The 26,006-nt window shown below is 42.9% G+C and overlaps 1 protein-coding gene across 1 annotated transcript in view; it reads right to left on the bottom strand.

Moving 5' to 3' along the window:
- The window catches only part of LOC144784639 (macrophage mannose receptor 1-like), a 949,320-nt gene that overhangs the window by 671,961 nt on the left and 251,353 nt on the right, over positions 1–26,006 (bottom strand). Inside the window, exon 11 of the mRNA XM_078663568.1 lies at positions 11,647–11,795. Coding sequence (XP_078519694.1) covers positions 11,647–11,795 — 149 coding nt within the window. The remainder of the gene's footprint in view (positions 1–11,646; positions 11,796–26,006) is intronic.

Consider the following 26,006-nt stretch of genomic DNA (forward strand, 5'->3'; position numbering starts at 1 on the left):
GGTGCTCATGTAAAGAGCTGCAGTACCTTTGCATCAAGTTCTTGATAAAAAACGTTTTTTACTTAGAATCACAGGCTTGTGATTGGCAGATTGACAGGCAGTTCAGACAATGTGAGTGCTGCTTACAGTACACTCTCATAATTTTATATGCAGAGGTGCAATGAGTAAGCTACTGCAGGACTGTCATGTGAGCCCAGGCTCCATGATGTTAAAGAAATGAAAAATGGGAGAGTACAGATCAGCACCCAATGTAGTAACCTGGGCCACTAATTTATTTATTTATTTATTTATTTTTGTGATTTTTACAGCGCAGCAATTACCCATGGGTGTCTCGGCGCTAAGAGCTAGATCTATTACCAGTGTTTTTAAGAGCAGGTGTAGCGATCTATGTCTGAGGTGCTGATTAGTTTATTGAGAAAACAACCACGTTTTCAGTTGCCTTCTTAAAATAATCAATGTGGGACTGGATTTTATTTGGAAAGGAAGAGAGTTCCATAGTCTTGCCGATGCGATGTTAAAACGTCTGTCTCCCCAATTAACTTTCCTTGTTCTGGGAAGTTGGAGCAAATTAGCAGTATTGGAACGAAGCGTTCTGGGGGTTGGTAGAGGCTTAAGGGAATTTCTAAGAAATTTGGGTCCCATGTTGTTTATTGCCTTATATACAATACATAAGGACTTAAATTTAATACGGCTCCTTACTGGGAGCCAATGTAGTTGAGGTAGTTGTTGAGAGACAGAGATAAATTTTGGGATACCAAGTAAAACTCTAGCTGAAGCATTCTGAATCATTTGCAATTTGGATATAACTTTTTCTTGAGCGTTGAGGAAAAGGGCATTACAGTAATCAGTACGTGAAAACACTAGGGTAGAAATAAGAGTTTTGCCAGCAGTGGTAGGGAGGTATGGCAAAAGCTTCTTAATTTTACGCAAGATGTTGAAAGACGATGAGACTACAGAATTCACGTGATCGTGAAACTGGAGTTTGTCATCGAATATGACTCCCAAGTTTCTCACCCTGCTGACTGGTTCAGGTGGAGTGCCCATTTCCTCCGGCCACCATAAGGGAGACCAGACCGGCTGGACCTTACCGAACAGCATTACCTCGGTCTTAGAGGAGTTCAATTTAAGACAGTTGGAGGCCATCCAACTGCTGATGGCCCGCATGCCGTCTTTAAAGTTGGCCGCTATAGTGGAACCATTTTTATGAATAGATAGTACCAGCTGGGTATCATCAGCGTAAGTGGTCAAATTGATGTTATACGCTTTTATTACCCTCGCTAAGTCCGACACATAAATATTGAAAAGGGTCGGACTCAGCGAGGAGCCCTGTGGGACACCGCAAGGAAGGGCAAATGTCGGAGAAGTAAATGAGCCCAGCTTGACAGCCTGTTTACGGTCGGCCAGGAAAGATGCTATGAGATCCTTGGCCTTGTGTTTAATACCGATGGCCTCGACACGGCCGATCAGAGTAGAATGATCGACCGTGTCGAAAGCCGCCGATAAGTCCAGCAGAATCAAAACCGCCTGGCCGTCGTTGTCCATTATGGTTCTTATTTCATCAGCGGCCTTGATCAGAGCCGTTTCTGTCCCGTGACCTTGTCGAAAACCGAACTGAGTGTCATCTAAGAGGTCATTCGTTTGAATATAGTCAGATAGTTGTTCATTCATGACAGATTCAAAGATCTTAGCAGGAAATGGCAATGATGCAATGGGGCGGTAGCTGGAAGGTTCAGAAGGATCAAGCGATGGTTTTTTCAAGAGTGGTTTGATTATTGTGTTTTTCCAGATATTTGGATAAACACCTGATGAAAACATAATATTACAAATGTGTGTCAGTGGTAGAGTAATAGTATCTGAAATAGTGTGGAGTATAGAGGGATGACAAGGGTCCAGAGGGGAGCCAGATTTAATTGAGGAAATTAGTTTATGGATACAATATGAATGTACCTGAGTAAAGTCCGTGAAAGTAGATGGGTTCAGTTTAGATTCTGCATTCGTGAATGTCATATTAATGGAGTTGGGGGTGAAGTCCTTAAATATAGAGGTGACCTTATCTGAAAAGAAATCAGCTAGTATGTTGCATAGAGTTTGTGATGTTTCAGTGGGAGGGTTTACTGGTTCTGAAAGATGGTTCACTACTTCGAACAATTTTTTCATACTACATTTCGCCTGGTCTATTTGGGTGGTATAATAGATCTTTTTCCCCATGGCTACTTTGTGCTTATAATCCAGGAGTGCTGCTTTGTATGTTGATTTGTCTAAGGGATTATAGTGTTTGCGCCAATGACGTTCTAAGTTACGGCAATATTGACGCTGTAGCCTGAGAGGTTCTGTGAACCATGGGGCTGATGGCGTTTTCCTATTGCGTTTGGAGATTCTCGGGGGGGCTAGCGTTTGAAATGTCCTTTCCAGGATAGAAGTGTATGTGGTAGCCGCTATGTTTGGATCCGTTTCCCCGTCAGTGTCCGCAAAGGCCTCAGTGAGAATCTGATCTAAGTAATTATGATCTATGTTACGCCAGTCTCTGATGGTAAAATAAGCATTGTGCGAGGTATTTTTATCTGTATTTGATCTGGTTTTAATATCAAATAAAATAGCAGAGTGGTCAGACCATGTAAGGGGTAGTATTTTGTTGACGGTAATATGAGGATTATTGGTAAAAATACCGTCAAGCGTATGTCCAGCCTCATGTGTGGGAGCAGTTATCAATTGTTCGAGTTCTACCGCAGAAAGGTCCGTGATGAGCTGGACCGAATCTTTATCCATCTGGGATTCTAAATAAAAATTAAAATCACCTAAAAGAGTGAAATGACTGTGTTCCGCGGCCAATTCGCTCAGTTGATGGAGTTGAGACAGAAATGCATTGCGAGAACCAGGGGGGCGGTATAAAAGTATACCGGTAAAGGATTGATTGGTGGTAAGTAAAACTGTGAAGGCAAAAGCCTCACAGTTCGCATGTTTAAGATCAAGGCCTAGAAGCTCTCCCCGTGACGGCTGTAGGGGCTGCGAGCGTACCGCTTTACTACCAGTGTATCAGGAAAAGGATTTAATGTTTTAAAATCAATTTTAATACTGTTATGAATTTTGAGAGAACGCATTTTTAAATTGCATCTTTGGGGGCTTTTCACCTAGTACTAAGAGGGAATACAATTTCGAGGCACTCTGACACACTTTACACTCTCTCTCTCCCTGCCACCACCGACCTAGACGAGTGTAGGCGTCGGCCGGCGGTGGGCGACATCTTGGGAGTAGCGGGGTCAGCGCTCTAGTCGCGCAGGACTCCCGCCCTCCTTATACTATAAAATGTGTGTCATGGCCAGACGGCGCAGCGGGCTGGCGCAGCGGGCGCGCCGGGCGCGCGCCAAAGCCGCGCCAAAGCCAAGCCCGTCTGCGCCCGTCCGAGCCTGGACCGAGCCCAGGGCCACCCCCCTTACACTTCCTGCTCTATCAAGGTTGGTTTATTCCTCATATGATCTACATGCATTAAATAACATTTCACACAGTGTACATAATTCACCAGTGTGCATATATGCAGATCCTATTGGAGGCCCTTTCATTTGCAACCTGTGCAATAATACTACCCAGGATATACCAAAACCTCCTACATCAATACAGGCTGCACTTGTGAATGTGCGTTCACTTCCATGCCACAAAAGTGACATCTTAGAACTGCTCAATAGTCATGCCATCGATCTCATGTTTCTAACCGAAACTTGGGGCGATGAAGCATCAGGCCCAGATTTTAAAGCTGCCATGCCAGAAGACTACTGTGTTTATAGACAGGACCGCAAGTCAGCAAGGAAGGGTGGTGGTATCGCTATTATACACCGCAATACCCTGCGAGTTAAAGCTCTTGATCTTAAACATGCGAACTAATCAGACACGAATCCCCCCCCCCCCCCCACTCACACCCTCCTTTCCCCCACCCCTACCAACAACTCTTCCTCCGTGACTTACACGTGCAGCCATCAGCACAGTGACAAACTGTGGCACGAATGAGGAAAAGAGCGCCATTCACCCTAGAGGAGTTATGTGCTACTTAGAAGGGACTCGGGGGCTGGGAAGGATTTCATGGTGCAGGTGACAGCAGGATGAGGTGGTAAGTGATCCTCGACTTACTCAACAGGCCCAGGCAGAGGTGCCTGTGTTAAGCTTGGCGCTCCAGTAGATCAGGCTTTACAGTGAGACTGACACGTTAGTTGGGCGTGTCAGTAGAAAATGGAATATGCACCTACTCTGTCAAGTCAATATTAATGGATGGCTGCATATTGATGTTGCTTGGCAATTTTGGTACAACTAATGACAATTAAAAGCTGTGAGCGCACATTCTCAATGCAAGCATTTACAATGCTCTAATACGGGATAAAGAACAAACAGGAAACTCTGTGGAATAAAGTATTTGCGTCAGTATCATACTACATTATATTTTTGGGCACTTTGAAACACCTGAAAACCTTGGGCAGATATGCAGAAATTAACAGCTTGCTAAACCGAAGCCGTATTCTGATCAATAACGACCAACAACTACAAATCGTGCAGATGTATTGCCGCATAGCCGCATAAAACAAACATTTCTGGATGTGCACCTGGAAGCTGCTGCACTTCTGAATCATCTTTGCAGCCTTTCAGGCTCCTCCACTCCTGACACATATAGCACAAACGGCTTATCTCTGTAATGACATTCCACAGGCCTATGGCAGGGAAGGTCTACCGTTTTCAAAGTCTTGTTTCAGCTGACCTTCGGCCCGCCTTGTTAACTCACCAGACTTTCACCCTGCATTTCAGCACCAAGAAAAATATCTTTCATTCTTTTCACAGCACTCGTATTTTAAGAGGCTGTGGGCAGCAAAACGTCTTTGAATTTTGCAGGAAGCAGAGACGTTTGCGCTGCGTAATATAGTGTGTGTGCTAAGGAAAGATAGCGTGCGCGCGAGCGCAGGTGCGCTTGCTACTGGGAACCATGGGTGAGACCAAAGTGTCACTTCCTTCCAGGCAGTGTCCTCTAGATCATTTCCTAGCAAAACGTCCACGGGCAATGGAAGGGCTCACAGTAACCTTAAGAAGACCTAAGACTCCCCAATCAAAGGAAATCAGAACCACAGGGTAGAGGCTCACCTGGTTATCTTCTACTACAACCTGGTGGAATGTATTGGAAACTATCTGCTTGAGGATGCCAGGTGAGCTTGACAGTAATCGTGCTGGGTACTGTGTCCTTCAGAACCTCCACTCTCTGCCAATTGATGGTGAGGGTGTTTTGCGTGTTTATTGCCTCTAGTCCACTGGAGAACTGCAAGATCACATCAAAAAATTTTTTTAAACTATTAAACCTGTAAGGGGAGCCTCTGGGACCCGACCACACGGGCTAACTGAGCATGGTATCCCTACCCTACTCGATTACATTCTTTTTTTTAAAGTATTCAGAATAGGAGACTAAGCCTCCGAGTCCTGTAATGGCCACCAAACCATTCCTTTTTATGTTGCGGCCAGCCTATCAGCACACAAGCTTCCACGGGAGCCCTCACTCTGGCGGGAGCTAGGTGGCCAACAGGAAAAAAAGCCCCTTCAGCTAATCGATGATTCAATTTTTTTTAAGTTGTGTGATTGCAGGACTCTTAAGAGCCTCTCTCAAATCCAATTGTCCAGCTATACAAAGATTTTACTTACATTTCTAAAAAAATACCAAATGTATTTACACCAAAATGCAAAAAGCATGCTTTCTGGAACAAGGTCTAGCTTTCTGCCAAATTTAGTGAAATTCCATTCAACAGTTTTGGCTGCAGACATGGTAAAATAAATCCCTATGGAAATGGCATAGGGAAATTAAGTTTCAGCCGCCCCCTTTTTTTCTCGCCCTGCTCTTGACTGATCACCCCAAAACTTTCCAGGAAAAACCTGAGGTGGGTGCATTTTTTTAAAAGCGTTTCACTGTTTTGTGAAGATTCTTCAAACATCGGCAAAGGTGTTAGAAATAGAAAACAAAAAGATTCAATTTCCTAAATTAGCCAGGTCTTAATTATAACAACCCAGTGGCAGACTAGGCCTCGTCTGGAGTGCCAGATTGTTTAGAACGATTGCTACCCCCTCCTCAATCAGGAAATAATAAGACTCTGTGAAGTTCACTATTGGGTCAAGTACTCTAACATGCACTCTTCAGTGTCATTTAGTGGTTACCCCATCAACTGTCAACCCCCAACATGTACACAAACACTCTCAAAGAGAATAATTAGGTAAAGAAGTGTTTCACAGATTCCCATAAAGCGCGATAAACAATAAGAAAATTTGAGGTGAAAGCATGTAGCACAGGTATTGCTCACTGGCAAAACTAGTCCACAAACCAAAGATCTGGTAGACTCCTTATCATATTTATTTATTTAGCACTTGTATGGCACAACGGATCACCCCGGGGGATCTCTTGGCGCCTTGGCATGACACTGACAGGAACCAGGAGCAATGCAGACCCCTAAAACATCCAGGTTTTTAGTTTTTTTTTAAGTGTCCCAGAGAGGTACATCGACGTATCTCTTCCAGCAACCTGTTCCAATGAAAGGGGGCAAGATAGGAAAATGCAAGCCCTCCCATTCTAGATTTATTATTCTTGCATGGCACTAACAGGTTTTGATTGTTTGACCTGAGGAGGCGACCAGGGACATAAGGCCTCGTCTTCTTCCTTCAATAAGCTGGCCCCAGGTCTCGAGTTGCCTTAAACACCGGTGTGAGAAGTTTGAAAACTGCTCTTTTTTTGACGGGCAGCCAATGTAGGGCTTGGAGCAAGGGTCGCGAGGGGGGACGTCTAAGTTTGTTCAAGACCATTCTTGCTGCAGTATTTTGCAACACTTGGACCCTAGTGAACAGTTCTTCCTTGGCTTCGACCAATAGGGCAGTGCCATAGTCCAGCCTGCTTACAATAAGCACCTGAATCAGGGTCTTTCTTGCACCCAGGGTGATCCAAGGAAACACCTTTCTCAGCATCTTCAGGATTCAGAAGCAAGTGCCAGAAAGTGATTTCATGTGGTCTTCGGACAACAGTTTGCCGTCCAACAGAACTCCCAGATTCCTGACCTGCTTTGTAGGAGAAGGGGGTTCCCCCAGCTCTGTGGGCACCAATCCGGTGTCCAAAGTTCCTCCACCTTCCCGTACAGGACAATCTCCGTTTCATTGACGTTCAGTTGGAGGAAATTGTTCCCCATCCATTCCGCTATGTTCAACATACAGGTCCTGAACTTGGCTCTGGTGACAGCAGGGTCTGACTCGAAAGGAATGATCACCTGCGTGTCATTCGTGTAAGAGATGGTGTTAAAGCCGAAAGCCGTTCGCTCTTATGATGTCGGACAAAGGGGCCACATATTTGTTGAACAGAGGGGGGCTTAAGATGGACCCCTGAGGTACCCCCTTGTCAAGTGGGGTAGTTGCTGACACAAATGCGTCTAGCTTAACATTCTGTGATCTCTTTGCCAGGAAGCTCTGCAGCCAAGCCAATGCTAGACCTCCGACACCTATGTCCTGTAGTCTGCGAGGCAGGATATTATGTGATATGGTGTCGAAGGCCGCAGAGAGATCAAGAAGCACTAGCATGGTGGGAATCCCCTTGTTTAAGGACATCCTAATGCTGTCCGTGACTTCGATTAAGGCCGCCTCCGTGCTGTGACCTGCACTAAAGCCTGATTGGGCAGGGTCCAGCAATTGATGTTGTCCTAGATAATCAGTAAGTTGTTTATTGATCATCTTCTCCATGACTTTCGAACAACATGGCAGCAGGAAAATTGGCCTATAATTTTTCATCTCTTCTGGATCTGCACATGTTTTCTTTAAGAGAGGTTTAATCGATGCTCACTTCCACTTGTTCGGGAAGGTAGCAGTATCCAGGGAGATGTTGCAAACTAACGAGAGTGGGGCAGCTAAGACCGTGGCTAAATCTGCCGTAATCAAAGGAGGGGTGCAGTCTGACCCTGATCCTGACCTTGTTGCTGCAAGTGCCTCCTCTACTTGCTCCATAGTGATGGTGGCGAATGAATAGTAGGTTAGCTTAGGTTGTAAAGGGTCTCTCGTCTGCGGAGTAAGCATCCTAGGGGCCTCTCCTTCTCCCAGCGAGTTGTATATGTTGTCTATCTTTTCTCTAAAATGTGTGGCCAAATTATCACAGAGTTGTTGGGTGTGGGGAGCCGCTGCCCTACTCACTATAGGGTTGGTGAACTCTTTTAATATCTTGAAAAGTTCCTGGGACGAGTTCTTAGCTTCCCTTATCCGCCAACTCAGATGTTCTCTTCTAGCCATTTTACATTGGTCTAAATAGGCTCTGTGTGCCACAACATAAGCTGACTTGTCGTTGAGACCTTTGGTTTTTCTCCACTTTCTTTCCAGGCCTCTGCACCTGCCCCTCTCCGCTTTAAGCTCTTCCGAGTACCAAGGTGCAGGCGCCCGTTTCCCTTTTACTCTTTTTACATTTAGCGGGGCGATACTGTCCAGGGCCTTTCCGACCACTCCCTTCCATCTTTCCAAGGCCCTGTTGCTGTCTCGCTCCCCCTCCAACAAAGGGGGGGGGTGAAAAGGCCATATCAAAGGCTTCCGGCGTGACTTTCCTCCATGACCTTCGAAGACCTTCCTTAACTGGGGGCTTCCTTGCACCATCTGGCTGGCTGAAAGAGAATCTTAAAGCCCACTGGTCGGTCCAGGTAAGCTCCTGAGGAGAGTTTGCGGAGAGAAAAGGATTGTTTGAGAAAATGGAATCCAGTGTGTGGCCTGCGATATGAGTAGACTCGCTCTCTCATCATATCAGAAAAAATAAGTTTATAGATTAAAGAGGCTGTAAGAGTAGAGAAATGTTTTTCACTATCAACATTGATTTTATCTTTGTTATGTTCCTAATCTCTGAACATCTACAGTGAAATTTCTGTCAGCGTCACTCATGCTTTGATATCTGACACAGCACGAGCAATATTTGGCAGTATTGGTGGTTCTTTTACATTATATTTCATCACTAGTTACATGGAAACTTTGAAAGCACTTCAAAGCAATTTATGTTTACTTACAAAAAAGTCCACATTATGTGGTATTTTGTATATGACAGGGCATATAGGATACGTAGGTAGGTAATATCTAGATGTATCTTTTCCAAGTTTACATTGGAATTTTCAGTAGTCTCGATTCTTTATAAATATTAACATATCTTGATTAACCTGGAACATTATAAATTCACCTGGGACCCCAAATCACTGAGAGCTGCAAGTTAGCATTTTCACTATACAGCGAAATGTCTGTGTTTTAATTCTCCTTCAGTCTACCCTCTGGCGAAAGGCCTACCCAGAAAGGCATTGGTGCACAGAGTCATTAAAAAGCACACATGGGAGCACTTAGGGCCCTCTCTGATTTTTGGAGTAGTTGCCATTAGACTGGGGGAGGACTTTACATCGACCAGGCAGTGACTACTCCATCTGCCAAATTGATAAATTACAGTCTAGCAGGCGGTCATTTATAAAGACATTTTCAGGAACCGCCAGCAAATCGGTTTCTGTCAATGCATTTTATTGTTTGTTACAGGGCTGCATCGGAAAGACGCAGTGCTGTAACAAACAGTAATCTTTTTTGCTTGGGGGTTTGCTTTTAAAATGTTGATATTGTCCCTTACAAACAGGTTTTTCCTGGAGGTAAGGAACAGCAAAGAATGACTACATGTCCGCCCAGCCAATTTGGATGGGCGGACATGTAATCTTTTCTCCGACTGCCCTTACTCCCTAGGTACCTTTGGGTTAATCATGGCAGAGACTGCTCTGTCTCTGCCGTGATTAACCCGAGGATCCACCAACATCTACATGTGACAGCCGAACCACATTCTTGGTGGTGAGGATCCTTAATGCCAAAAATTAAATCGGGTCTTTAGTAAATAAAATTTGCAAAAAATTGGAAAAATTTGCTAACAAGGTAAATCGTTTGGATTCTTTGAACACACTCCAGTGTTTATGATAAACACTGGAAAGTGGATTGATAAGTGTGCAGTGGAAGTCAGTAGTCAATATAAAAAATCGTATCTACAAGTACATTATACAGTGGATAACTTATAACTGAGAACCTGGAACCATTTAGAAAAACTGTGTTTCAAGTAGAGTGCTGATTTTTTAAACCACAGGACAGCAAGCTGGACTGAATTGTGAGTGGAATTCCCTCTTCTAAGATGGCTGTAACAGCATTGTGATGACACAACAACATGTACAATAACTCTGAAGATGGTAGGTAAAGTGGGGTACTGTGCACAAAGTCAAAAAGGCTTTATTTCGATAAAAGGATTATCATAAAAGCTTCGCATAAAATTCATAAGTACATTAAAAAAAGCCAAAAAAGCCAAGAATAAAACAGATTACAAAAATAATCTACACATAAGCAATAATAAAAAAAAAAAAAGAAATTCAATGATTTTTCCTTTTTTCCTTAAAAATCACATCATGAGTTAATTAAGAGAAAAATTAAACAATTGATTTAAGCCTTTTGGTTCGGATTGACCAAGCCCATGATAAAAATTTGGCGAGAGCACAAGCATAGGTAGTACGGCTATCAGACATTAGTATACGAATTGCGTCTGAATGGCACCTAGTGCCCAATTGGCGACATAGATGTTTAAGCCATATCTTCCTAGGTAGATTGTACTCTCCACATTCAAACATAAAATGTGCCAATGTCTCTGGTCTGACTAGACATACTGGGCAAAGCTCTACAGTTTGTGCAAGCAATTTCCATCTTGAGGAGAAAGTGTACAACGGCAATGTTCCTGCTCTAAATTTAAAATACAGAGCCCTATCAAATGGTTTGCCAATAGCGTCCAAATAAAGTTCACGTTTTGGTAAGTCCTTAAATTTTAAGAAGTCTTCAGTGAGTCTGCCCATAGAAGCATTAGTGTTTCGTTGTGATGCAATCCAGTTCCAATAAAGTTTCTTAATGGTGTACTGTGCACATACTTCCGGTGTACAGCAAGCACAGTGTATGCACCATGACTGATTCACTGCATTCAAATGTTAGCTCCTTCCCTCCCATGGGAGATTTTGAGGGGGGAGAGTGATCAGCCAGTGCCTGGGAAGATACTGAAATATCAGAAGCCAGCAGTATGCCCTCCATGGCTCTAGATATCCTATATTGCTAGTTATAATAACAATCATATTTTCTCATTTATGAATGTGACTGACCCACTTTATTATAGATTAAGTTTCAAAGACATTTGTGTTTCTTTTTTCTTCTGTTGAGCCTGTGTCTGTAAGATTGAACATTTATGGAGAAAGCAAAGGCATATCAATATTTTACATAACATTTTGCTATATGTTGATCCCCTTTCTTCATATATCTACATCCATCATTCGTCCATATCCATTGTGTACTGACCCATTCACCCATGCATTTATTCAAACTTTCATCCCTGCGCTCACTTATTCATCCATACATGTATTCACTCACAAATGAATTATCCACACATTCAGTTAGGTATTTATCCATTCATGCATGCACTCACATATCCACCCAGATGTTGACTCCTTCCCGTATTCACCCGCTGACCTATCTACAAAACTACATAAACAAATTAGAAATTCAATAAATAAATAATTTCACTTATGAAATAGCAAGACCTATTGCCTTTCCCGGTGCTTGATATACATAATCATACCGTACCTGGCATGTCCGAATTCCAATGAGTAAACTCTACTGCCTCTTTGTTAGTCCAGACGAATGTCCCCCTTTCCTTCATGTCATCTAAACCGATCCAGAAATATTTCTCTGGTCTCAGTCCAATTAAGCTGGTCAAAAATGCATGTTCATATCTGTAGAGAAAACACAGGAGGTTAACCAATGAAGAAAAAATGCAATCCCTATGCATTTTTTGCAGTGTAATTGTAAGGTAATTTACAGCACAAAGGAGAGAGTGTAGAACAGGAAATAGGGGATAAATGTACTTTTGAGAGTCGTAAATTGCGTCGAATTGCGACTCGCAAAAGTGAATGTACAACTGTGTCTCATACACTGTTTGCGATTCCCAATGGGGTCGCAAATTGCATGCCTCATTAATATTTATGAGGCAAGTGCAATTTGCAACCCCATTGGAAATAGCTAGCACTCCCAGGGATGGTGGCCTGCTGGGGTCAGCAGACCACCATGTCTGTGACCGCTGTTTTAACAAAGCTGTTCTTTTATTTTATTTTTTTAAATGCAGCCTGTGTCCTTAAAGAAAAACGGGATGCATATGAAAAAAGAAAGATTTAACTTTTCAGTTTTATTTTTTAAGGGCAGGCAGTGGTCCCTAGGACCACTACCTGCTCTTGGAAAATATTTTTGCACACACTCACTAAGGCACATACTTGAAGTAAGTGGTATACTGTGAGTGATTTGCCACTGCAAATGCGGTCACAAAACAATAGTACATTGCATTGAAACTTGCTATTAGGAAGGGATGCCCCTTTCTAATAGCGAGAGTCGCAAACGCTATTTTGCCAGTCAGTAAGTCACAAAATTGAGTTTGTACATGCCAGGACCCTTTTTTGCTGTAACAAACAGGCCGATCTTCCATTTGCAACCACAAAAAATGGTCGTACATCTGGCCCTAAGAGAATTCTGCTTTCCAACTTTGCTTCAAACCCCACCATTTCCTTGTTACTCGACTGCATATTGATATAGAGATATTAAAAGGAGAAATAAATAAAAATTCTATGTACACAAACAATTACACATAGAATTATATATGGGTACCAGTGAATTACGGGGATGTTTTTTGCCAAATGGTTCTGAGTGCCAAGAGTGAAGCTCGGGTAGCCCATGCTACCATTCAGAACCAGGAGGTTGAAAACATCCCCATAACTAACTTGTTGTCGATCTACAATTATATCTTCTGCAATACAACCAATATTATCTGCCTCTACTTTCAGGTGCAGAGGAGTAATGAGGAAGCCATACATCACATTGCTCTCACCTCCTTGTCCCAAACGTAAAAAGATCCAAAAATCATACATGGTCTCCTGCCACCCACTCCCACCATACTCTGTGCCTTCATCCCCTACTTTCCAGTGCTGTTGTGCAGGGTCTATGAGCGCTCTTTAGTGAAAAAACAGATTTTGTTAATAAATGTTGCTATGTCATTGCAGTGAATTGCCAGGTTTAGTCTGGCTTTCACGTTAATGACTCTCGCTAAGAGCTATACATAACATAGAATTATTAATAGGAAACTGAATTACGGGAATGTTTTTCACCAGGGGATTCTGAGTAACATCAAATAGACAACAAGATTGAATTTTGAGTTTTCTATACTGTCACCCAAAACTCCAAGGTGAACAACATCCCTGTAGCTCACATTTTACCCATTGTTAGAAATGGGGTCTCTATTTGGCTGTGGTTTGCACCCAGTCCAAGTAGGGACCCTAAACTCTAGTCAAGGTAAGGGAGTCACACAGCTAATATAACCCTTGCTCACCCCCTATGTAGCATGGCACAAACAGTCAAGCTTATCTCAGAGGCAATGTGTAAAATATTGGTACACACACAGTAATGCAGTGAAAACACTACAAAAGGAGTCCACACCAGTTTAGAAAAATAGCCAATATATACCTGAATAAAACACAACCAAAACAACATTAACCCAACAAACAAAAGTAAAAATCTCAATTTTAAAAGATTAAGCAAATTTAGTCTATAGAAATCAATAGATGCATCTGTTTTAGCACAAAGTACCTTAAATACGTAAAAATCAAAGAAGGTGCAAGGTGCAAGAGAGGTGAAGCGCCGGAAATGCAAAGCAACGCATCAGTTTCTTACTTCACAGGGGAGGTGGTCAGTTTCTTACTACACAGGGGAGCTGATGTGTTGGTACTGTATTGCTAGGCAGGGGAGGTAATGTGTTGGTTCTCTACTGGCAGGGAAGGTGCTGCGTCTGTTCCGTACTGGCAGGGGAAGTGATGCCTCGGTTTCTGGACACGCGGCCTCGGTTCCTTACTGTAGTGCAATGTCGATGAAGAATCAGCATAGAGGGACGATGTGTTGACAATCCAGATGTGATGAGTCAATGTGACAGTGGCGATGCAGGTGCTGCATTGATTCCTTTGCTGCGAAGCAGGTAGAGTGGGTGCCACGGAATTAAGTGACATAGTTCTCAGGACCGGCGCTGCAGTGACTTTTTTGGTGCACTGAGATTGGCCCACTGGGGTCTGCGGTGAAATATGTGGTCGATGCGTCGGGCAGGAACCATGCTTCAGTGCAGGCAGCAGCGATGAGTCTATCTTTTGCAGCGATGCATTGAAAAAACAGATGCAGAGAGTCAATGCATTCTCCTTATGGTCACCAGATTACACTTAAAAGATCCTGTAACTGAATTTAGCACCACTTGGCATGTCAGGACTCTCAGCAGAAGAGCCCAGGCAGTGGCAGGTGAATTCTTTGATGGCCATGAGACTTCTTAACAAGGGGCTAGCACACACAAGCCCTTGGAGAATCTTGGAGGCAGGAGGCAGAAAGCAAAGTCCAGTCCTTTCAATTCCAGGACAGAAACAGCAGGCAGGCACAAAAAATCAACAGACAGAGTGACAGTCCCTCTTACAGCATCCAGCTCTTCTTCCTGGCAGAAGGTCCTCAGCCCAGAAGTGTTTTGATTTTGGGGTGTCAGAGTTCCAATACGTATACCCTTTTCTGCCTTTGAGGTAGGTAAGCTTCAAAGGAAAGTCTTTGTAGTGCACAAGACCCTGCCTTTCCATGACCTGGCTCCAGACACACTATAGGTGGTGAAGACTACTTTGTGTGAGGCCAGGCACAGCACTATTCAGGTATCATTGAGAACTCCTTCCACCGCTCTAGCTCAGGAAGGCCCATCAACCTGATGATGGCCCATCAGGATCAGGCAAGGGTGTAGCTCGCAGATTTTTGCTGCACGGAACTCCGCAAAGTGACAAAAAAAACTCCACGGAGTTCCACAAGTTGGGAGTGCAATGTGAACTGCTGTTCGCGCTGGTTTTCCTGCAACTTGGGTAGAAATTGTACCTGAGCGGCAGCTCGTACTCGCTAACTTTCCATTCATACCCGCGAGCAGTTAAAAAACTCCGCTGCACTATGCAGAACGGAGGTTTCTGCTCTCCATGAACTCCGTGTAGTGCGGAGTGCAGAAAACTCCACAAACTCCGTGAACGGAGTGGGGTTCACCACCCAGACCTAATCAGGATATGCAAGGCATGCCTCATCTCCCTTTCTATGACTGTGTAGAGTGAATGCACAAGAGCCCAACTGTTAGGCAAACCAGATATGTATTCTACAGACAGGCAGAAGCACAGAGAGAGTAAGTAGGAAAATGCTCACTTGTGTTTCCTTTGTTCGCCCTAAGTTGGCTAAGTATGCCCACACGTGGGTCCCTTGCTCACTTTTCCACTGGAATCAAGCTTGCCTGGCTGATGAGGGGTGTTACCCCGAATACAGTCCCAGGATGCTTCTTTCCGGTACAGGGAAGACCTGGCTTAGCAGTTTGGGCTGGACTGTTCCTACAGGGCACGGGGTCAAGACTGATTTGCATATATCTGTTCTGAACTGGGGTGGCAAAGTGAGTTAAAGAATGTTGATGGACTCAACCCAGATCTGTGACTGAGGTGAGTGTCTGAAAAGTTCCAGCGCTCTGTTCATCATCTCCTTGTGTTCATTTTCTAAAAGTGGCATTTTCAATCATGCAATTTAAAAATGAACTTCACCAAAAGACGTATTTTTAAATTGTGAGTTCAGAGACCTCAAACTCCAAAACACTATCTGCTCCCAAGGGCCTTATTGTACGCCCTTTAGGTGTCTGCTCATCAGATGTAACTTGAGCATGTCTCTCCTGGCCAGGGTCATTATCAGAATCACTTTCAGCATGTGCATTATGGGCCTCAGAGACTAGGGGTACAATATCAAGTACATTGTTTAATTCTTGACAAATGGGGCCACTGGTTATGCTGTCCTGATTGGTTTCATGGAGAATAGTATCATCAATCAGGATAGATGCAGTCGGTGACAGACAACGAAGGTCTGGAGATTGGCTTAGACCAAGAGAAGTTCTCCTCTGCGTGTTTATTTTCTTCACAGTCTGAACAAGGTAGTTGTCAAGAGTATTTAGTGGGGTTTCCTTCGGTTTCGTAGCCATGTTTACAATTTACTCACAGTCAAAAAAATGTTATTTTTAATTTTTTTTTAAAAGAAACTGGGAGATAGCTCAGTAAATTTTGAGTCTTACTTGCATGTATGTTCAGCAGCGTTTCTGGCCCTGCCCCTGCCTCCTCCTGCCGATGAGGGCCGTAGAGGGCCTGCCCTTTGCCCGGGCTTCGCCCCGGGCGTCCCGCTCGCATCCCGCGACGCGGGGCTTCTCCGCCCTTTAACGTCCTCATTGGCGCTCTCTGGCACGTGTGCGTCACCCAGAACGCGCCGCCGCGTGGCCTGCCGGGTGTTGTAGTTCCCCGGAGCGGCGGCGCGGAGTCAAGTGGCTTCCTGACTCTTGGCGGTGGCGGCGGCTGAAGCAAAGGACTCCTTCACTGTAGGTGAGTGACTCTCGGCGGTGGCGGCTTTGGCGGCGTTTCTGCAATGTCTCCCCCGCTCTGCCGGGCTTCTCCGCCCTTTAACGTCCTCGTTGGCGCTCTCTGGCGCGTGTGCGTCACCCAGAACGCTCCGCCGCGTGGCCTGCCGGGTGTTGTAGTTCCCCGGAGCGGCGGCGCGGAGTCAAGTGGCTTCCTGACTCTTGGCGGTGGCGGCGGCTGAAGCAAAGGACTCCTTCACTGTAGGTGAGTGACTCTCGGCGGTGGCGGCTTTGGCGGCGTTTCTGCAATGTCTCCCCCGCTCTGCCGGGCTTCTCCGCCCTTTAACGTCCTCGTTGGCGCTCTCTGGCGCGTGTGCGTCACCCAGAACGCGCCGCCGCGTGGCCTGCCGGGTGTTGTAGTTCCCCGGAGCGGCGGCGCGGAGTCAAGTGGCTTCCTGACTCTTGGCGGTGGCGGCGGCTGAAGCAAAGGACTCCTTCACTGTAGGTGAGTGACTCTCGGCGGTGGCGGCTTTGGCGGCGTTTCTGCAATGTCTCCCCAGGGGAAATTACACATATACGATAATTTAAGGCAATCCCTATGTTACTCTATAGCAGAGACAGGACTTGCTATAGCGAAATACAAACTTAGCATTATTTCATTATTAGGACATGGAAATCCCATCAGTACATATAATACCTTTTAAATACACTGTACCCTGCCCATGGACCTGCCATGAGCCTACCTTAGGGGTGACCTACATGTAAAAAAAGGGAAGGTTGGGCCTGGTAAGTGGCTGTACTTCATACGTATCAATGGGAGAGGGAGGAAAAGGTTCTGGAGCCAATTCACTTCTCCTGGTAGGTGTGTTTATATCAAAAGGAACTAGCTCTGGAGTATGTGCTCCTATCATGTTTTTAGACCACTCACGTTACACTACTCATAGGTCCTGAAGAAAGCCATATCAAAAAAGTTAGCATGGCTGAAATATGTTGACCGACTAGGATATTGGAGTTACCTTAGATCTCTAACAATTTCTGCCTCTTGTTTTTACTCACTGCCAAGGGCCCATACATTAAAATAGTAATTTGTGCCCTGTGGGACCCTTAGGACAGTCTTTTTAACATCCACTCACCCACTATCACTGCACTCTCACGATACAATACCCGCTACACTGTATCCAGGCATCGCAGCACACCTGAGGTGCACTCGGCACCTTGTGTGAGGCCCAATGATGAAACATGTCACCAACTAGGTTGGTGAGTGAGGGCTTTTTTCAAAACATAATGTCTTTTCCTTTCAATACATACAATCGCTAGGAGCACCTACTCCAGAGCTAGTTCTTTTTTATATAAACACAAGTGGGTACACTTGCCACGTCGAAATGGCAGTTTAAAACTGCACCTCCAGACACTACAGTGGCAGGTTCGAGACATGTTTGCAGGGATTTTCGTGTGGGTGGCAGAATCAGAGCTGCAGACCCACACGTAGCATTTGTTTTACAGGCCCTGGGCACCCCTGGGGCATGGTACTAGGGACTTGGTAGTAAATTAAATATGCCAATCATGGATAACCAAATCTCAAATAAAATTTAGACAGACAGCATATGCATTTTAGTACTGGTTAGCAGTGGTCATGTGCCCAGATTCCTAAAGCCAACAAAAACAGGTCAGAAAAAATAGGAGGAAAAAGGCAAAAAGTTCAGTCTTAACTCTGCAAAAAGGGCTATGTCCAAGACCCATCTATAATTGTATGTTATATAAGTCCCCCAAATCATTTGTACCTGCTTTAAACTGCTATGTAGTGGCAGAGGGAAAATGGGAGTGCCATACATAACATGGCCTCTGTTATGCAACCCTGTTCCAAGGGTGAACAAATAAAAAAACCTTAACTGCCATTTTTGACCAACATCCACCATCTTCCCTGCCTTCCTTCCCCCTCTTGCAGCTGTGTTTCTGCTTACAGTCAACTAACAAAATAGGGCAACCAAATTATCCCCAAGGAGCTGCGTAAAGTACGTTTTCTTACAAAATATCCCTTGAGGAATTATTTGTATCTAGTTTAACAATGTCTCATGGTCACAAATATGATCCAAGTAATCTACTTGCAGTACAAAAAAGTTATCAAAATGAATGTTTTCAAATGTTTTTGCTTCATCTGTCTCTTTATATTTTGTTCATTATACAAAACATTCACATTGTTTTGACACAAACGTTATATACAAAATATACAGATAGCAACACTGAAACCACCAAAACAATCCCTACAACTTTCTCTTAATTTTCCCAAGGGGTTGATGGGAGTGTAATCCCCCTACTTTCACTTAGGTAAATGCAGATAACATCTAAAGTCCATTAGATCAAACTTTTAAATATTAGTATAGATGAAATGACTAATGATTAAAGATCTTTCAAGGAAATAAGAGTGCGTTGTCGCCGTTTCGGTCTCATATGGCCAACAAGATCCGCAAGACCATCTTCAGGACTCAAAGTTTCACACGGGATGAAGACTCCTATAAACACTTGCTACTTTCTTATTAAACTTCCAAACCTTTCAGGACAATCTGTGTATCCAATACCAAATCCCACCACTTTCGAGGCAATTCATTATTTTTTTGTGCAGTACAGTGTCCATCTTATAGCAAATAGCAGAGCTTCAATGACAAGCTCTCAGATAGCCCTGTCAGCCTGCCCAGGAAGGCCTTTACGACATAACTTTAGTGGGTAACGAGTTTTGTGATCAACTATTGCTAAGTCACAGCAACAGGTTATCAGATTCAGAAACTCATATAAATGATCGTGGATCTCTACCTGAGCCATACATAACAATCTATTTAAAATTGCATATTGGCATGTACCTCTATAATTATCTTTAATAGTTATAGATGCTTTCATTAACACTTTTTGAAGCATAAACCTTGCTATGTATGATCTGATTTTTGTATGGTGCAGATGGCAGGTGTGCTAGATCATAAGCTATGATCAATACATAATAGCTCATATATTTGATCATTTCAGATCCCTTGCCAATGGAGTTTTGAAAACTCTTCTAAAGAAACAACCACAGTCCAATTCATAGTGCACCACGAAAGTCACAAAATTAACCTGTGTTTAATCCTCTGGTAGCTTGGCATAAAAGCAGTCAGGCTTAACAAAGAGGCAATGTGTAAGGTATTTATGCAGCACTTACACAGTAATAAAGTAAATACACCGCACAAAAAATCCCACACATACTCAGAACTATAGAGTCAATTTTAATAAAGTATTTGACACTAAAACAACAAAAATTCTATCAGTAGAACTTAAGTTATGAATTTTCAAAGTTTTTCGTAAAATGTAGCTTCTAACAGATTAAAACACCAACCGAAGGCATTTAGTCGCATGAAACTGGGGCACAGTAAAAAATTATGGCAGAACGCAATGGAGCGCATTTTGGATACATGAGGTGGATTGGGCCTGGTCTCTGCTCACCTTTGTTCATAGAAGAATGTTTAGAGGACAAATGTCTTAGAATGTAATGTTCAGTGGGGAAAGGTAGCCGGAGGTGTCTGAGGAGGAGGCATTGTTGTCGGTGAGCCACTGGGTAAAGTCAGTGTGAAGATTTGTGTGTTCGCGCTTAGTTTCTTTTTTGTACGTTGAAAATCTCCAGCGGGTTGAAGCTGCAGGCTGTACCGATGAGGGCTCAATGAGGCCGGAAACGCCTTCTGCTGAATAAGATTTGCTGCTGCAGAGAAGAACATAGCAAGTGCTACTTTGAAGTCAGACCATCCAGCAATGCACGCTAGGTGGACTGGCGAGCAGGTAGGTCTAGTCTCCTCTCGGTTCCCAGGTAACTTTTTGGCTGAAAATGTTTTAAGTCCCAAGTTATGGATTAAGGATGTTTAGGCACATTTGGAACGACTTTGAAGGATCCAAGAATAGGTGGAGGGCACTATTCACTTGCAGAGCATGACTAACTTCACCCTAGGTTCAGGTGCAGGGTTCAAGTGATAGAGCTTTTTCTGCCCCTGTAGCTCAGGACCAAGAGGCCAGCCAACTGGCCCTTGGAGCCGCTCTGGTAGCCCTGTGTTCAAGAAGCTGCAAGGCATTCCACCAGCAGCAGGCCGGTCCTCTCATCGTTCAAGGTAAAACTCCAGCAGCAAGGCAGTCTTCTGAAGTTCAAAGCAGGTCTCAAGCAGCAGGACAGTTCTCTGGTGTACAAGGCAGACCCTCTGTGCGTCCTTGGCAGGTCCAGGAGGGAATGAAGAGTTGTTCTGAGCAAGGAAAGTTCATAGCTGGTGCCAGCTTTGAAGTGGAGCCACTTCTAGAGTGTTTCCCCCACAGATGGTTCTGGGATTTCCTTCTTCCCTGCCCAGGCTCCAAGGGGTCTGAGGTGACAAAAGTCAAGGGTGGAGTTCTTTCAGAGTATTCTGAGGCAACTCCTTTAAAATGTAAGTAGGCCAGGGAACAGCTCCACACCACACATCCAGTTAGGATGGCCTATCCCACCAAGGCCTAGACCCCCTTTGTCTCGCTGTTATACACAAAGACCAACTGACAACTGTTCCATGGACCAGGGACCAAATGGTTAGAACAAGAAAAAGCCAACTTTCAAAAAGTGGGATTTTCAGAATTATGACTTAAATCAGACTTTACCATTAAAGCTTTCTGCTGTATGGGCTGTTTAGGGACTATCTTAGGGTTGACTTGTATGGATTAAAACAGCAGTTTTAGGCCTGGTAAAAGGTATATTTTGCCAGGTTGAATTGACGGTTTAAAACTGCACACATGTTGCAAATGCAGCCCTGAAACATGTTTTACAAAGTTGCTTAAGTTGGTGGCATAATAAGCATTGCAGGCCCACTAGTACCAATTAATGTACCAATCTGGTTCAGGCCAATTTTAACATGTTTAAAGGAGTGTGCAAAAGCACTTTAGCACTCATCAGCAGTTGTAAAGAGCATACAGCCTGATTCATCAAGCTAAATTGCACTCGCAAAGGGCAAGATTATCAGAATCTTGCCTTTTGCGAGTGCAATTTTTGCATTTGGGATTCATCATCCCAAATGCAAAATTCGCTATTAAGGAATTCGCACATTTGCGAAGAATTGCATTTAAGGAATCTCTATTTGAGATTCCTTAAATGCAATTCATAAATCATTTTAAAATTGCGAAATCACAATTTTGGGCCGCTATTTACCAAGAGGTCAGACCTCATGGTAAATAGCAAAAACTTAGAAAAATGCATTTAAATGCATTTTTCGAAGTTGCATGTTACACACACACATGTCCTTTGGACATGTGTGTGCGCAACACCAATGTAGATTACATTTCAGGGGTGCTACAGGGTGTCCTTTGGACACCCCTGCACCCTTGAAATTGCATCCTTATTTGCGAGTAGCTAATTGCTAATCGCAAATAAGGAATAACTCCCATTCATTCCTATGAGCCTGTCGGCCCATAGGAATGCATGGATGTATGACGTCACAACGCATACTTTTACAACGCATACCTTTACAACAAAATTTTTACAACGCAAAAACCATTACAATGCATGTATTTACAACGCATGTTTTTACAACGCAGGTACCTTTACAACGCATACCATTACAACGTAAGTATTGGTAAGTATATATTAATTTTTTTAATGTAAATTAATTGAAATTAATATAATTTAATTTAATTTAATTTCATTTCATTTCATTTCATTTCATTTAATTAATTTAATTTAAATTTAATTTTACTTTATTTTTACCCTGCACCCCTGTACCCCAAAAACCCCAAACTGACCCTGAACCCTAAAAATACCCTTTTACCCAAAAACCTAAAACTGACCCTGAACCCTAAAAATACCCCTTTACCCCAAAACCCAAAACTGACCCTGAACCCTTAAAATACCCCTTTACCCAAAAACTAAAAACTGACCCTGAACCCTAAAAATGCCCCTTTACCCGAAAACTAAAAACTGACCCTGAACCCTAAAAATACCCCTTTACCCAAAAACTAAAAACTGACCCTGAACCCTAAAAATACCCCTTTACCCAAAAACTAAAAACTGACCCTGAACCCTAAAAATACCCCTTTACCCAAAAACTAAAAACTGACCCTTAACCCTAAAAATACCCCTTTACCCAAAAACTAAAAACTGACCCTGAACCCTAAAAATACCCCTTTACCCAAAAACCCAAAACTGACCCTGAACCCTAAAAATACCCCTTAAAAAAACCAAACATATAACATTTTAAATGTAATTATATACTTACCAATACTTACGTTGTAATGGTATGCGTTGTAAAGGGACCTACGTTGTAAAAACATGCGTTGTAAATACATGCGTTGTAATGGTTTTTGCGTTGTAAAAGTTTAGTTGTAATGGTAGTGCGTTGTAAAAGTTGCGTTGTAAAGGTTGTTTCCCGAATGCATGGGGAGTTATTCCTTATTTGCGATTAGCAATTTGCTACTCGCAAATAAGGAACATGTAGGAATCGCAATATTTTTTGCAATTCCTACATGAATCCCGTTTTGCAAGTCCTTAATAGCGATTCCTTATGAATCGCTATTAAAGACTCGCAAAACGGGTCTTTGATGAATCAGGCTGATAGAGTCCCAAAGCCAACAAAAAAGAATTTCAGAAAACAGGAGAGGAGTAGGCATAACGTTTTCGAGATTACCATCCTATGTCTTACAGGTCTAATTGTCTCTGCCATTTTAAGACAAATATATCAGGGCAATCAGAAGTTCAACAACTCCCATCATCAGCCAGAGTGGTGCCACTATAGTGAGTATTTAACTTTAGTTATTCTATCTTCATTCCAAAACTCTACTTTATGCAAGTAATCAAAATAGGCTGGATGACTACCTCCCTGACCTCTTTATGGACCCTGGTTCCTGTCCTTAACTTGAATGATAGTCTAATGCATTCTGGGTGTTGTAGTCTTGTTTTTCGTGCATTGATCTAATCAGAGTACTACACCTGAAATCAATGATTTGTAGGTAAAAAGTTCAGGACTGGAGACAGTGTCTGTTATATGTCTGTAATTAAATGAAGGGAAGTGGTCACTATACAATAGGCTAATATTAAACTTGGAATGACGCATGGGCCTAGGGGACTTGTCATGAGCTGATTCTCCTCTTCTCTAACCAAACCATCAAAAATCATGAAGGTTGTTAATCATATTTCAGGTGAAGTTACTATACCTTGTTGACTCCTCCGGGGTTCTGGTCTAGTGACCTCTGTGCTCTTCCATCTAGAGCCACAGAGCTCACCATTGTGTTGTTGAGAGTCTGTTTAAAGCAAAATGCTGCTAAGACCCTGCGTATCACAAATGTACAGCGAACAGTAATACAGGATGTGTTATATTTGCCTCTTCTAACTAAAGTACCTAATGCTAGATGAGACAAAATGTCATTAGAGTTAGATGAGGAGTTCTCACCCATGTAATGTGGAATTCTCCATCATTGGCCACCAAGTCTCACCATGGTAAGATGACCCTATCAGGGTGGACTCAAACTCTGCTATGAGGGATTACTTACGATATGTTAATGTTTAGATAAGACAGGGATTCTATTAAATTCAAGATTACCTTAAGGTATTCCACAGGATCGTCCTTTTTTAGGTGGAACTTAGGTATGGTTAAAAGATTAAAATGAATTAAATGTGGATGCAAAGGAGCACAATGACCCTAACATTCTTTCATTTGTGCCAGCATGTGTCTGCCCTTCAATGTCACATATTCTGGTCAGGGGTATTCGTCACGCATTTGAAAGGTTTTCCTATTTCTAGAGGAGTGAGTATAGATTACATCAGGTGAGAAAGGTTCTTACTTCTGTTACCATTGTTGTCAGCCAACCCTACTCTAGTTTGGCTAGTGACTGGGGAGAACCTAGGTACAGGAGCTGGCACATCTCCTTGTTGACTGGGTGGCTAGTCTCCATCTACATGACAGACCATGAAGTATATGAGAAACCTGAGTAGAGTTTTCTGGCTGGCAGATCATGTTCAAATTACTGTGTCTCATACACAAAGTGGTCTATGTTCCCAGCCCCTCACCTATTTGTCAGTCTGATACAACCCAGCTTTTAAAGGCGAACGTCTCCTACATATCTGAAAGTTTCAGTGGCACTCTTTAGCTGGCTGAGCCTCTTTTGTGGCTGCAATAGTCAAATGGAATTCCTTCCTCATCTTGCATCAAGAGTTCAATTTATAAAGGATCAGAAAGGTGCTAAAGACCTGCCTCTTTCCTTAGTCTCTATAATCTGGTTGTTGCCCTTTCTTGTTGGTAGTTGACAGAGCGTTTGGTTTCAGCAGATCAGCACCAAGAGACTGGGTCCAGGGGGACATTTGTACTTTCTAAAACCTCAACCTAACCTAACCTAGCCTAACCAAACCTAACCTAACCTAATCATTTACTAATGATTGAGAAGTATACAACCTTAAACATGACAGATGATTTGTTGACTCATTAAATGGGAAAAACATATGCACTACTTCCATGGTAACTCGAGCAATTTAGAACATTTCTGATTTAATCAATGTAACGTAAAAGAATCACTAAATGCCTCGATTTTCTTAAGTTACTTATACCTTCATTGTTTATTGCATTTACATAGGTTAATATAAACTAGATGTGCAAACAATGATGTATTTGGGGAAGGGGATATACATATAGACTGTGACAATTACAACACTGTACAATTACCCTGTTTCCTAACATTTGAGTTAAATACAGCCTGTTGCACAAGTTCACTGGTGTTCCTTTAGTGAAGCAATCACGCTAAACTTAGGGATTCATTGTCAATGTTTCAACCCAATAATTAATCAGTGGTTCTCATCAGGACATGTAAACTGGCTAAACATAGCACCTATAACCCAAATAAAAAATGAGCCTTAGGGGTTTAAAAGGGATTAATCATATAGGATATTTCCGCATAATCTAATGTTAACTAACTCAAATAGTAAGGCTAGAACAGACTCATGTTCTGACTGAATCAATCAGAAGGTTGTGGAAGCCTTTAAAAGGCAGGAAAATTATAACCTCTGTACAGCCATGGCATGAGGCGTGTGATGGCCCACGTAAATCCTCCAATTAAGGAGTTTGTAATTAGTAACCAAGCCAAAGTCAGAGCAGCTGGGAACTTGTGTAAAGAGAACATTGTATTGTAAATGTATCTCATTACCCATAACATTCCCTCTAAAGTAGTACATCTTATGTATTATCTCATCGATTGCGGCTGATGATGAGATTCTAGTTCTGTAAATGCATCAATAGCATATGGTTGTACAAACTGCTAGTTTTTTTATACTGAAGAGTTGGATGTGATTAACACTTTTTAGGCTTTTATGGGTTGTACATGTGAATGAAAAAAAATATACAATCATATTTTAGACGCACTTTTAAACTGCACAAACTTTTAGCTTCACAGCGTTTAGGGATATTTAAGAAAACATCAACAATTTGGACTAGGTGAATTTTCTCAGCATCTCTGACCCATAATATAGATCTAAAAGCCCACATACGTGTGGATTGTTGTAACCTGAGAAAATCTATAG

The sequence above is a fragment of the Lissotriton helveticus genome, chromosome 10, assembly GCF_964261635.1.
Source record: "Lissotriton helveticus chromosome 10, aLisHel1.1, whole genome shotgun sequence".
NCBI lineage: Eukaryota > Metazoa > Chordata > Amphibia > Caudata > Salamandridae > Lissotriton > Lissotriton helveticus.